The sequence below is a fragment of the Podarcis gaigeae genome, assembly GCF_964106915.1.
Source record: "Podarcis gaigeae genome assembly, chromosome: 3".
NCBI classification, from domain to species: Eukaryota; Metazoa; Chordata; class Lepidosauria; order Squamata; family Lacertidae; genus Podarcis; species Podarcis gaigeae.
Genome location: NC_139680.1, coordinates 80,085,966 through 80,100,723, shown reverse-complemented (window position 1 = coordinate 80,100,723; position 14,758 = coordinate 80,085,966). Strand labels below are relative to the sequence as shown.

The following is a 14,758-nucleotide window of genomic DNA, read 5'->3' as shown; positions in this document are numbered from 1 at the left end:
ATTTTCCCCACTAGAAGATGAAAATGTGTAGTTTCTTGTTCTGTAAACACATTTGAGACGGTGTACATAATTCTGTGGTGTTTGCTGTTTGGGTGCAGTAAAAAGGACTGAAAAAATCTGAGACACTGGCTACTTGGCAGTTGGATGCTGATTACATCACACCTAGGAATGAGAAATATTTCCCCAGCCCTGGCTACTGAACTGTATTTGCATATCTTATCCTCCCCCATCCCCAATTTCAATCACTGAGAGGTATTTAGAATTTCACAGCCAGGTTCTCTTAAGCCATTATCTGGGCACGTATATTATCTGAAGTAAAGAGGCTGTTGTGTCTTGTCATGTTAGTGCTGCCTTCAGCAACCTGTAAAGTTCCAGATGTTTTGGACTACAGCACATACTGGCTGGGGAGGATAGGAGTTGTAATACAAAACGACTGAAGGCTACATTAGTGATTTGTGAAACCGCTTTCTCCTCTATATGTGCAGTCAAAGCCATTCTTGGAACACAGGTGCTGTGTGGAAACATTAATGCAAACTCCAAAATATGCAATAAGACAATTATGACCACACAATTATGTCACACAAAAATGTGTTAAGCATTCCTGTTTTTCAGAACTCCGAATTAAGTTGAATGTGAAGAAAAACAGGGCAGGGGGAGACAGGGAGCAAATCAAAAGTTGGCATGAAATTAAAGCCACAAAGTCTTTCTGCTTTAGAAAGTTTGTTTGCTAGTTTGGTTGTTCCTAAAAACGTTTCTCTACTTCTTATTTTGGAGGTTCTCCACCCACTCACCCCCACAATAGAGCAGCATGGCTTGCTATCTGTTTTTGTTTTTGTTTACAGTATTTTGTTATCAGCGTTTATCTGAGAGGGGTTTATTTGGCTAAGAAGTCAGCCAGTTACCAATTCATATTCTGTTAGTAGTAGTCGCAGTATAGAACAAATAACTGAAAAGAAACTTGTCCTTTAACATATTTGCAGATTGCAGCTATTAGTCCAGCAGACATGTGTTATGAGGAGACGCTGTCAACTTTGCGATATGCTGAGAGGTATATTGTTTTCACATCTTGTAAGAGAAGTGATTGGAATGGATTTCAAAGGAGAGCAAGAAATTAAATAATCATTAGCTGCTATTTATTTGTGTGGGCACATACTACCCTGTTCAAGATCTGATCCACTGTTGTCACCCTAGAAATGTTAGGTAAAGGTAAAGAGACCCCTGACCGTTAAGTCCAGCCACGGACGACTCTGGGGTTGGGGCGCTCATCTCGCTCTATAGGCCGAGGGTGCCGGCATTTGTCCACAGACATGTGGCCAGCATGACTAAGCTGCTTCTGGCGAACCAGAGCAGCTCATGGAAATGCCGTTTACCTTCCCGCCAGAGCAGTACCTATTTATCTACTTGCATTTCGACGTGCTTTCAAACTGCTAGGTGGGCAGGAGCTGGGACCGAACAATGGAAGCTCACCCCGTCGCAGGGATTTGAACCTCCAACCTTCGGATCGGCAAGTCCTAGGCTCTGTGGTTAGCTTTAAATGCATACTCCTGAATTAGAGGTCCTGTTTCTTTTTCCAAACCAAGTTAACTTCTAGAACAGATTTAGGGGATTTATATGGGATTGACTACTCTTTTGTGAATGGCCACTGTTAAGAATTTAATTATTACCATCTGAAGTTTTGTACATTTCGTTTATTTCTAAATGCATTTGTTCAATCCTGTGTGTATATTTATCTGCAACTCATAATAATGTTTCATGCATTTGATGGGGTGAACTATACTCCAGTAAAGCTTAAGTCATAATAAATTTGTGAGTCTTCAAGCTGCCACAAGACTTTGTGTTAGTCTTGCAGCAAAAAGTAACATGGGAACCCCTCTGGAAATTAAGTCATTATTGTGTTTTAATTATATCTCATGTCAATCCTTTGCTGCAGCCCAGGGAGAAGGGAGTGTTGAGGAGGGGAAGCAATTTAAGGGAGACTGGGATGTCTTTTTTCTCACTGTCTGGAGAAAGAGAACTGGGCTGGGCTGCTTATTATCTTACAAGAGGAAACAAGGGCCTTACAGCACACAACAAATCATGTTGCCATGACTATTGTTTTTGCATCCTCCAAATTGCCACTGAAGCTTCGTGATTATGTTACTTGCTTTTGCTATACAGCACAATAATAGTCGTTGTCCCCCACCCCCCAACCCCGTTTTTTTTTTTAATCTGAAAGAACCAAAAAGATAAAGAACAAAGCTGTGATAAATGCAGGTCCAACTGCGAAACTGATAAATGAGCTGAAGGCAGAAAATTATCATCTGTTGTCCAGATTGTCAGGCCTTGGAAACTCTGGTAAAACGGTAGCAGATGAAACAAGTAAGTATTCTTGAGGAAGAAACAACATTTATTGTATTAGAAGACCTCGTGTTACCATTCTGCTGTCTTTTCTACTGTTTTCCTTTTCTGAGAGACTTCTACAAAGTGGCGAGGCTTGGATTCTGAGGGATCTAGCTCAAGCACACTCCTCCCTCCCTCCCCCCTCCCTCTAACCACAGCCCCACAGAGGACCTACCATCTGTTTGAGGAGGTCCCCTAGCCCCTCAGGAGCAGGTTTCAGGGAGGTGGTGGAGAGAGCTGTAGTGGTCCTTGGAATCCAACCCATTGTTTTTAAGGGAATGAGCCTATCAGGAGTGTATTAAGGCGAACAGAGCTAGGTATGTTATACCTGCCTTGGAAACAGGTCACTCACATGCAAGGGCTAAATGCTGAGGCATTTGGGGCCCACTGGGTTGGCATCTTGCCTGCCCCCTTGTGGCAGCACTCCTGCAGCTGCCAGCTCCCCCATTTCTCCCGCAGGTTCACTCACGGGCTTTACCCAGCAGCAGTGCTGTAATGCACCGTTACAACACTACCGACACCACTAGGCCCCTGACAACCTTCGAAAACCTCCTCCTAACAACAAAGGGAAATGGTAAAGGGACGGTATCCGCAATATACAAAATACTACTCCAAAATCCCGCAAATCCCCTAGACACAATCAAAAAACAATGGGAGAATGACATAGGCTATGAGATTAACCCCACTCAATGGACCAGAATGTGGTCTAAACCCCCCTTTAAATCCATATCAACAAAAAGAAAAGAACTCACACTGAAACTCACCTACAGGTGGTACCTAACACCAAGGAAACTAGCACTAATACACCCAGGAACCTCACCAAAATGCTCGAGAGGGTGCACCTCCTCAGGCACATACCTCCACATGTGGTGGGAGTGTCCCAAAATTCAACTATTCTGGACAACATCCATACAAGAAATATGTAAAATAACTAAGCAAGTAATAGACATCACCCCAGAATTGGCCCTACTAAACATCTTCCAAGACAACAATGCCCATTTACACCACAAAGAACTCATAACCCACCTGCTCTCAGCAGCCAGAAACATCATAACCAGACACTGGAGAGACCTGTCAGGAGTAAGCATGGACCAATGGTACCAAATAGTATGGGAAACAGCCCTACTAGAAAAATTAACTAATAAACTGAAACTGACACGGGGACAAACAGAAGAAGACGCCTTCACCCCGGTATGGCTCCCCTTTATCACATACACAGCCCAACAGGACAATGACAATAATCCACCAACAGCATACAAATCAATATGGCTAACCTGATCCAAAACACCCACCCACCTCACTCACACACGAAAACAAAGATCACCACAGCCAATCACAAGCAAACAATCACACCCTAAGCCAACCCCAACCTCTCTCACCACCAAAGGAACACAAGTGAACAACACAAGCAACGCTGACACCAAACTCTACATACATTAAACATAATAGAAACACCGCCACCCGACCCCACCCCCACCCATCCTCCCTCTCCCCACCCCCCCTTTCTTTTTTCTTTCTGTTTTCTTCTCCCCCTAATGCCTCAACAAATGAAACGGATTTGTAAAAACGTTACATGGAAGAAGAAGAAGAAGAAGAAAATAATACGAGGCACTACACTTCTGTAAAACAAGAAAATCCTTAATAAAAAATATTAAAAAAAAAAACACTACCGACACCAAATAAGCCTGCTTGCTTGTGAGCATGAGGTTAGCTATTCCACCTCTCCCTGTAGTGCTTGGTCGTGAGTGGACCTCAGTGTAGACCCCTGCAGATCCAGCTCCCCTCCCCCTTTCTGCCCCTGCGATTGTGCCTGCGCTGGTGCCAGTTCTGTCACCACACATTGTACCCTCACCTGTTGCTGTGCCTGCACTGCTGCTACAATGCAACAGCGGCGGTGAAGGCGCAGCGCCAGCCATGAGGGCAACAGGGCAGGGTTGGCGGCGTGGACAAACCCCCAGTGAGGCTGGCAGCAGCCCAGTGGTGGGGGTGGGTAGGCGGTCAGAAACAAATGGCCTCACCACCACCCCCAATAACTAAAAACACGCTGAACCTCACAGGATCGGTGCTGCTTGAGCTTCAGTCAGAAAAGGATTATTCCTTCTGCAAGCAGTGTAGACCTTGAAATACTATATAAAATACTCTATACCCGACCTTATAAGTAGACAACATTTGTAATGTAGTGCCTACCATGTGACATAGGTAATGTGAGCCAAAGTTTCTTCAAGGATCTCCAATATGCATAAATTAGGGGTAGTTAAAATAGATCCAGAAACCTTTCATCAGTTTTTCTGGTAGGATAGAAGCACTGGAACATATGGCTAAAGATCCTAGCTATAAATATTTCACTAGTGCTTAAGAACTGTTTGTTTCAGTTACGGCAGGGGTCTGCAACCCGCGGCTCCGGAGCCGCATGTGGCTCTTTTACAACTTTGCCGCGGCTCCGGGGCGGATACTAGCGAGGGGAAGAGGCACATTGTGCGCCCCAACACTCCCCACTGTGGCGGGCGCTGTACTGGCTGTGACGTCGCATGGCTGTCCCGACGTCACCTTCCCGCCCGCCCGCTACATTGTAAGGGGCATGTACGCTGGTCACTGCATTGAAAGGGGGCATGTACGCTGGTCACTGTTTTGAAGGGAGTGAAGAACACACACACACAAAAAGGTAAACTGTTAATTTAACGTTTATTTCTATGAGGAGGAGTAATTCTGAGGGGTCAAACAAAGAAATAATAAAAAAGTGACAAAAAAGTTATTTTTATAATGACGAGTTTTGCGGCTCCCTTTTTTTTTTTCCCTTCGGAAACGGGTCCAAGTGGCTCTTTTTGTCTTAAAGGTTGCAGACCCCTGAGTTACGGAATATATAAGAATCATAAATATCTGAGTATTTCAAGCCTGATATTTCAGCGTGGCTTAAAGAAGGTACCGCAGAATTCATTTGGAGAGAGAAAGAGTGAATGCTGTTTATAAATTGGATTTTTATTGTTGTTGTTTTCATATTGCATCCTTAATTAGTTTAGTTTTGCTTATTCTTTCCAGAAGAGCTTCGCTGTTTGCTGGCTGAAAATGAGCTGCGGATTCAAGCCATTCAGGCTACCTGGGAATATCGTCTGGAAGAAGCCCGGAAAGAATGGGAGCAGCAATATGCTGCAGTAACTCAGGTCAAGACGTCTGGACACTGGATGTCCATCTCCATCATTCCTCAGCTTGAGAGCTTTCCAGTGTTTTTAAAGTAGCAATTGTTGGAGCAAAGTGCTGGACCCATACAGTTAAATTCTGTTTTTCCTCCCAAAGAATCCTGAGAACTGTAATTTGTTAAGGGTGCTGGGAACTATAGCTCTGAGAGGCAAATTACAATTCCCAGGATTCTTTGACGGAAGCTATGTACTTTAAATGTGTGGTGTGCATACACCCCAAACCAGAGCTGTCCAAACTTTTCATGTTGGTGACACACTTTTTAGACATGCATCATTTCGTGACACAGTAAGTCATTTTTACTAGCAAACCAGAGGTTAAAGTAACCCCTTTCCAGCTCTGGGAGGAGTGCGGGGAGTGTTTGCGCAACACACTGCAGCCAACACACTAATGTGTCGCAACGCAGTTTGGAAAGCAGTGCCCAAAATGTTCATTTGATCTGGTTCAGAAAGGCCGTCCTAATTAGCATGACTATATACCGTATTTTTTGCACCATAACATTCACTTTTTTCCTCCTAGAAAGTAAGGGGAAATGTCTGTGCGTGTTGTGGAGCGAATGCCTACGGATGGCGGGGGCATCTGCTGCAGTTGTGAGCAGAGGATCCATGGTTCCCCTTCCTTCCCTCCTCCGTGGCTCGCTTTGAAACAGCAAAGCGGGAGAAGAGCCACTGAGTGGGGAGGAGAGAGGGACAGAGAGCCTGCTTGCTTTAAAGGAGCAAAGCGGGAGAGGAGAGGAGCTATTTACACGAGTGTAAGCGGCTCCTGTCCAGTTGGCTCCTTTAAAGTAAGCAGGCTCTCTGTCCCTCTCTCCTCCCCACTCAGCTCGCTAAATAGCATTATTAGCAGCATCCTTCTCCACACACCCCATGCATGCTCCTTGTCCCTTGAGTGCTTTTCCTTCCCTCCCCACTTAAAACGTGGTTACAAAGCACGGATCCACATGGATCCTCAGGATTTTTGCACTGGGTCACCCCAAATTCACCATCAGATCACATAGCATGTCCATGGCTACATCTTGCACCAAAAAAATCACTCACATACTGTTGCCTGGGGTCGCAGTGGTGCAAAAACGTGGTTACAAAGCATGGATCCACATGGATCCTCAGGGTTTTTGCATTGGGCTACTCCAAACTCACTGTCAGATCACATGTCTGTGGCCACAGCATGAACCACAAAAATCATACATCCACTGTTTCGTTTAGATTTTTTTTTTCTTGTTTTCCTCCTATAAAAACTATGTGTGTGTTATGGTCTGGTGCGTGTTATAGAGCGAAAAATACGGTACTATGTGCTTGGGAGTCTTGTGCAAGTAGGCTTCCCCATTAATTTCAAGGGAGAGGGCAGCCCGTCATACAGAAAAGGATGCTTGCTCAAAACTTCCTTTCTTATTGAAATGAGTGAGAGAGCTCTTGCTGGTGGAGTAAGGTACTACAACAGAGGTTGGCGCCTTCCACTTGAAGAACTTATAGCAGCCTCCACAGCAGCAAATATACAACCCTTGGAATATGTCACATTTTATTGGGTATAAAATGTTGCAGTGTGTGTGCTCAGAAAATATCGTTCTATAGAACTACAGTGTTGTAGGAAGATGATGATGATGATGATGATGATGATGATTATTATTATTATTAACTGAATTTGTTAGTTGCTGTATCTTGTCCTGGGCAATCCAAAGTGACAGACAAACAGACAGACAAAAATAAGAAACTCCACATAGATACTTTAAAACTAAGAGGGGAAAGTAATACATTAAAAACATGGATAGTTAAAGGCCAAAGGCCTAGATATAGAAGAAAGCTTTTGCCTGGCACCCAAAGATATAGAATGATGTCTCCAGGCAAGCCTCCCTAGGGAGAGCATTCCACCAACAAGTAGCCACCACCTGATTTTGTCCTTTCTCATGTTGCCACCCTCCGGGCCTCAGATGATGATTGCAGGGGCCAGGTCAGTTCATATGGCGACTGGGTGCAACAAATTAAAAATGCATGCAGGCGTATGGGAAAGAGCAATTGCGAAAAAGGCCTCTATGTTGCTAATAGCTGCAGAAACATGTATTTGTTCATGGGGTGGTGTGATCAGTTGTCAGGAATCAAAAATATAGGAACAAGGAGTCCATGCAATTACTATCTAATCTTGAGAAACATAATAGTGACAGAATGACGGGGTGGGGGTAGGTGTCCAGGAACTCTACAGATAGCCACACAGATGCTATTTCCTGTATTAATTCTTACCTATTCTTACATTTAACCTTGAGCATTTTTATTAAAGTAGCTAGATTTTTTATCAGAGGAAGAATTGCTAGCCTTGTTTATGATAGCAGGTGCAGTCTATAGAAAGAAGAGACTAGTTATTTGGAAGCCACTTGTCACATATGTTGTTGGCTGTCATTTAGTGGGAAGCGTGTGCTGAAATAAGGTTTAATTAATTCCACAGGAAAGATGGATGATGGAGACATGTCCTTATCTTGTGAATATCAACGAAGACCCTCAGCTTTCGGGTGTTCTCAAATATTTCATTCAAGACGGTATTATTTTGTTTAAGTGCTAAATGTGTGTTGCTCAGGTGGGTAATCCATTTTATATTATCACACATCTGAGTAATGTAACCAAAACAAGTGAGTCCTTTTCCAAGGAGGTTGCAAACAAAACTTTTACCACTGGGGAGACAAGATGGAAGGGTGGAAAGGGTAATTCAATAGGGCAGTGTATTAGCTTACCCACAGAATATTGAGTTATGGAACAGCATACAAATGCTTAAAATAAAATGAGATTAATATGTACAGTTTCAGTTGCACATGCTTTTAAATGTATACCTTATTCTAGTTTATTGTCTAGCATGTTGATAAAGCTTTTTCTTTTTGTAAATTAACCAACTGCAATTATATCCGCCAAATAAGCTCACTCCTAGCCACCCAGATTGTTTTTGTCTTTAGCATTTCACAGGGAATCATGTTTATGTATACCGTTAAAAAATGTTCACCACAGTTTTCCAAAGCAAAGTTTACACAGGAAATGTTTTATTTCAGGTTCTTCGGATGTTGGTCAATCATCCTCAAATGCAATAACTCTCCGAGGTTTAGGGTATGTAGATGAGCTTTTTCCTTTTCTGCAGGAAATTTCATCAACAATGTGGTAACTTATTTTGGTTTTGATTATAATTAGTTGGGAGGGAGATAGAAAGAATAAATATGCTACTAGATCAGGGGTAGGCAACCTAAGGCCCGTGGGCCAGATGCGGCCCAATTGCCTTCTCAATCTGGCCCACGAACGGTCTGGGAATCAGCTTGTTTGTACATGAGTAGAATGTGTCCTTTTATTTAAACTGCATCTCTGGGTTATTTGTGGGGCATAGGAATTCATTCTTTTTTCCCTTCAAAATATAGTCTGGCCCACCACATGGTCTGAGGGATGGTGGACCAGCCCATGGCTGAAAAAGGTTGCTGACCCCTGTAGTAGATGATGCTTACTAAAGTTATTACCTATCTCTATAACTAAGGCTCTGTCTAACATTGCAAGATATTTCATTCAAAACTTTGATGTGGGTTTAATTTATTGCTTTCTCTTAGTTTGTCTTGGATCATTTGGCCTTTTCTATAAGTGAGGAGGGTCATATAAGCACCGGGTGGCATCAGTCCTGTGTTTACATGGTTGAGAAGTGGGAATGCCAAACAAACTTGAATGCAGCCTCAAACACACAAGGGACCTCATTTCCTCTGCTTATTGTAACTGGGGTTTTACACCTATTTAATACCTACTTTAGCATTAAAATATATAATAATATTAATAACCATTTGTCTATCTAACCCATCTTACTGTTTGTTCCATATGGTAGAGGCTCTCCAAGGTTTTAGGCAGATTTTTTAATGAACCTTGAGATCTTTTAATTGGGGATAATGAAGGATCCAGCTTAGGACCCGTGTCATGGAAAGCATCTGGACTCTGAGCTTGAGACCCTTCCCACCCACTGCTCCTTGCGTCTTATTCCAAATGGTGCCTTATTTCTCCTTCCCTATTTTTACTAGAAATGAAGCAATGCTAATTTTACCCTGGTGGTGCAGTGAAAGATGTCTGTCACAATTTTGAATAGCTTGCTTTACAACTGTCTTTCAGCATTTTGGATAAGCATGCAACATTCACAAATGCTGATGGTAAAGTTACTATAACACCTCGGGATAAGTGTAAAGTCATTGTTAATGGTGTCCCCATTGCTGTGAAAACTAAACTGCAGCATCTGGTAAGTTCTTTGTTTGTTAACCATTTCCCCATGCTTTGGTATACTGTGTATATAGCTCAGTTTCTTAGTTATTACACTAACTCTTGCTGTGTAAAGACCAGGTTTCTGAAGACAGCTTTCAGGCTTTGAAAATATAATTAAATATAATGCTTAACAACTAATTGTGCAGTAGAAAGGCTTTCAGCAAGCCCTGTATACTCAATCCCTCAGGACCGTATTATTTTGGGGTCAAATAGTGCATATCTCTACATTGGACCACCTTCAGATCGCACCAGCGAGGACCTGACCAGATACGATTATGATTTCATTCAGTCAGAGTTGGCAGCAGCAGAAGGTTTCAGTGTAGATAAACTTGGTAAGCACTATAATATATTAGTTTTCTTGTTGATTTTCTAGATTTGTTGCTCCTGGCTTATTTGTTATTTTATTACACCTTAATATTTTATGGTAAGCTACCCACCCTGATAACTTGATTGAAGGGTATGAATGGTCCACATATTAATCCTAACACAAATTAAACATGGTGCTAAATTAATATACTATGAACAAATCTGGATTAAGGTGGTTGGGGCCCCTAGTGCAGTTCTCAAAAGAAGGCACCCCTACCGCCCCAAAAAAAGGAATGGAAGAAATAAAGTATCCAAAAATACATCTTGAAGTATATTAAAGACTAACACCTTTATTACTGTATACGATTTCGTGGATCACACCCACACACCCCTTAATAAAATTAGCAAAGAAGAAAATACTTCAAGCACGTGCAGTTTCGTATTTTAAACTTCTCATTGTTTTTGCTCACTTCCTAACTTGGGTTGGTCACCATCTCACATGACTGTTCTGCAGGAGGCATAAAATGGCTGCAAAAGGGGACCTAGTGCTTGTATCATAGGCATCAAATTTTGCTTCCTTTAATCAGAGTGGTGTATCTTTGTGTTATAAATGTCTATATTTTTCTGGGTAGTCCAACCCTGCCAATTAGTACAGTTCCAAGACTTCAACCAATATTAATCTAGCATGATTATTGTATGTTTCAACAATGCACAAGTCCAACTTATGTTCAGTTGCACAGCAGCTGAAATTTCAATAACCTAGTCATTTATTTCTCTGCCATAACCATGAAAACTGCTCTTGCCTGGATTTGATGATAAGGTGCTTTTCCCCCCTAAGGTGCTGCAAACAGGAAGGATGGGAAGCCAGATCCCAGCGTCCTTGCTGTGTTCCATGATTATCTTAAGTTAATGCCTTTGGTTGCTGAAGCCAATCAAATGAGTGTGGAGCTGAGGAAGGTAAGTTTGCGTGTGCCGTTGTTTACTGCAGGCGAAAGTCATCCTGATAGTCCACTGATTACACCTGTTGGGTAATTCTGTGTGTCCAAACCAGAGATCATCACATGGAACTATGGGAAATAACAAATTTATTTTCTTCATCAGAAAAGGCTCCTTCTGTAGGACTGAGAATAAAGCTTGCAAGCCTAATTCTCAACCCTGTACTGCATGGTGAAACAAATGGAGTACATAAAGTGAATGCCTCTTACAATAGAGAGGGGCTGCATTTAACAAGATGTGTTCCTGAAAGTGTGTTCAGGGGTTGGACTAACTTGTCCAGTGCCTTTGATTATTTTTGTCTCTCTGCGTTTAGGTCTCTAGCCCCTGCTAGTGCTGCAGCTATCTGCATAGCTACATTCCCTTGATGAGCTATATTGCCTGCATTGTTCAGTATGCACTACGTTGTACTGTGTTGCAGGATGAGGCCTATTTTTCTTTTTTTTTTTGAGGGGTGATAGTGGAAGTCCGCTGGTGGAAGATGGTGGACTTTTTCTCCATTTTCAGAAATATCACAATTTATGATTTTGTCTCTCCTAGAAAATAAAACTGCATTATTAGACAGGAGAAGGCAACCACAAGAACTACTTGGCATCTACCATTTTTTCTTTTTTGCAAGATTTACTGTGATTTAGTCCAATTCTTTAAACTGTGAGAGAGCTATCTATCTATCTTACCTATTAACACTACCTACTGTTTATGTCATCTACCTCTTATACCATTAAAAAGGAATTTGCACTATAGTGTTTTGCATATATACCCGATTTTAATGATTCTTGAGACATTTCTTTCTTTTACCTTTCTAAATTGAAAGCTAGTCAGCTACAGAAAAAACATTTTTCATACTGTGTGGTTTCTTTTCTTTTTTTTAACAGGACCTAATTTTGGAACTGAAAGTGAAAAATTTGGCTTCCTCTGACTCTAGAGGCTATGATCTGCAAAAGGAGATCATAGTTAAAGTGGCGCACAAAGTTACAAACCAGGTAAAGTAGTCTCAACCATTCGTCATGGCAAGTTGTATTGAGCAAGACTTCACAGGCTACTCTATTTTACACCAGATGGGCTTTCCCTGCCTGTCCAAAGTCCTCCCTGCTACTGTCTCAATGGCTGGTTCCAGTTTGACAAGGGAGGCTGCTGGTTCTGATGCCAAAGCCCCAGATCTGGTCTCCCAAGGTTGTCCCCTTCTCTTTGTATTCTTTGTTCAAGACATGTGCAGCCCATAAGTCAGCTTTTTGGAAATACAACTTAGTTTTTACACTCTGAACCTTATGATTAGAATAATTCAAGTTACTTCATTTCTCTAGATATGGGTTTGGTCAAAACCCAAGTTCATCAACAGAAAGTTTTTAATGGAAGAGCTCTATCGGCGTTTCTTAGATGGAGAAGATGTGCAGGTTGACAGAGAAAGCGATCCATTCTGGGATCCCGTGGAAGTAATCCATTTAGGATCTGCTCACATCTGGCTCCAGTCCCTTGCTTATTGCATGAAACTTGAGGAACAAACAGAACTCCTGAATTCTGAAGGAATGGAGGAAGCCATCATTCTTATCAATATCATTCCATGCTCTCCAAATGGCAGGTGAGCATCTGCTGTTGGTTTTCTTGAAAGGCTACTTGGGCTTGAAGATTTCTGCCTGTACCTTTAAAACAGGGGTGGCTAACCTGTGGGTTTTTAGGCGTTGTTGGACTACAACTCCCATCCTCCTCTACTATTGGCCATGGTCTGATGGAGTCCAATAACACTTGGAGGGGCATGGGTCAGCCACACCTGCTTTAAAAGCTGTGATGCACCAGGAAATTATGCAGCTGCTGTGCCTTCCCCTTCCCACACTGATTTGCCAGCTCGGTTGCTTACTTTCCTCTCCCATTTGTTGTACAACAGACACGACTTTAGGATGGGCAGAGGCTGATGGAGCAATGGGCAGAAGACAGGGGGGGCTGTATCTTTCCTACTACCTAGGAAACATGCCTATACAGTGGTACCTCAGGTTACATACGCTTCAGGTTACATACGCTTCAGGTTACAGACTCTGCTAAGCTGGAAATAGTGCTTCAGGTAACAAACTTTGCTTCAGGATGAGAACAGAAATTGTGCTCTGGCAGCGCGGCAGCAGCAGGAGGCCCCATTGGCTAAAGTGGTGCTTCAGGTTAAGAACAGTTTCAGGTTAAGAACGGACCTCCGGAACGAATAAAGTACTTAACCCGAGGTACCACTGTACATTTAACAACTTGGAGGCAGAAACTTGACAACCCTGTTTCTTACTGCCTCTTCTGAAGCTTACAGATAAAAATTCTAACTGACAGAGAACATTTGAGGTCTGACTAGGTATAGATTTATTATACATTTGTTTATAAATATTTCTAAACCACTATTCTGGGCATAATAGCCCTCACAAAGTGGTGCACAGTTGTGAAATAAAACAAATAAAACCACCTGTTTAAAACATTCACCCATTAAACTGTAGAAATTGATCCAAAATGGCAATGAATAAGTTGCAGATTGAAATAAAAATCTATTTTAAACAAAGCTAATAATGGGACGCGGGTGGCGCTGTGGGTTAAACCACAGAGCCTAGGACTTGCCAATCAGAAGGTCAGCAGTTCAAATCCCCGTGACGGGATGAGCTCCCGTTGTTCGGTCCCTGCTCCTGCCAACCTAGCAGTTTGAAAGCATGTCAAAGTGCAAGTAGATAAATAGGTACCACTCTGGTGGGAAGGTAAACGGCGTTTCCGTGCGCTGTTCTGGTTCGCCAGAAGTGGCTTAGTCATGCTGGCCACATGACCCAGAAGCTGTACGCCGACTCCCTCAGCCAATAAAGCGAGATGAGCGCCGCAACCCCAGAGTCGGTCACGACTGGACCTAATGGTCAGGGGTCCCTTTACCTTTACCTTTAATAATATGGAGCCATATGGATTTCCACAAGGAATGAGACCCACAAGTACAATACCATCACCAACAACGTCCTGCCTCTGACATTTCTGCCTTTTTCAACTCCAAGCCATAGAGCAGGGACATACTTAGATCATTTTTAACCTTGTCCAGGGATGGGGAAACTATGGCCCTCAAAATGCTGTTGGAGCAACTCCCATAATCCCTGACAATCAGCCATGCTGGCTAAGGCTGATGGGAGATAGGGTCCAATAACATCTGGAAGGCCACAGGTTTGCCATCTCTTACCTTATGACTTTGTTGGTCTATAAACTAACCTTGGACTTGATCAGCTGACAAGCTGAGATCAAACCCAATTGGCTGTGCAGCAACTCTGTAGCATCACTGATATCAGTGGGGCTTGGGCAGCACTAATCAGCTGATTAGTTCAAGGTATACTTTAAGTTCCAATATGATCTTTACATACCCCAGATCTGATGACATGTATGACATCAGATGTGGGAGAAATAATAATAATAATAATAATAATAATAATAATAATAATAATAATAATATTTTATTTATACCCCGCCCTTCCCAGCCAAGGCCGGGCTCAGAGCGGCTTACAAGCAATAATAAAAACAAGATGAATGATTACAACTTAAAAACAAAAATAAAATACAACATTAAAATAATGGAACATTAAAATATTAAAATGTAGCCTCATCGCAGGAGAAGGAAAAGAAAGAGGAGAGAAAAAGAG

The 14,758-nt window shown here is 42.4% G+C and overlaps 1 protein-coding gene across 1 annotated transcript in view; it reads left to right on the top strand.

Moving 5' to 3' along the window:
- Nucleotides 1–14,758, top strand: part of LOC310841342 (kinesin-like protein KIF28) — a 33,008-nt gene that overhangs the window by 12,139 nt on the left and 6,111 nt on the right. Inside the window, 10 exon segments of the mRNA XM_083732218.1 lie at nt 981–1,048; nt 2,216–2,358; nt 5,416–5,537; nt 8,005–8,095; nt 8,597–8,651; nt 9,681–9,804; nt 10,015–10,159; nt 10,972–11,090; nt 12,002–12,109; nt 12,431–12,705. Coding sequence (XP_083588344.1) covers nt 981–1,048; nt 2,216–2,358; nt 5,416–5,537; nt 8,005–8,095; nt 8,597–8,651; nt 9,681–9,804; nt 10,015–10,159; nt 10,972–11,090; nt 12,002–12,109; nt 12,431–12,705 — 1,250 coding nt within the window.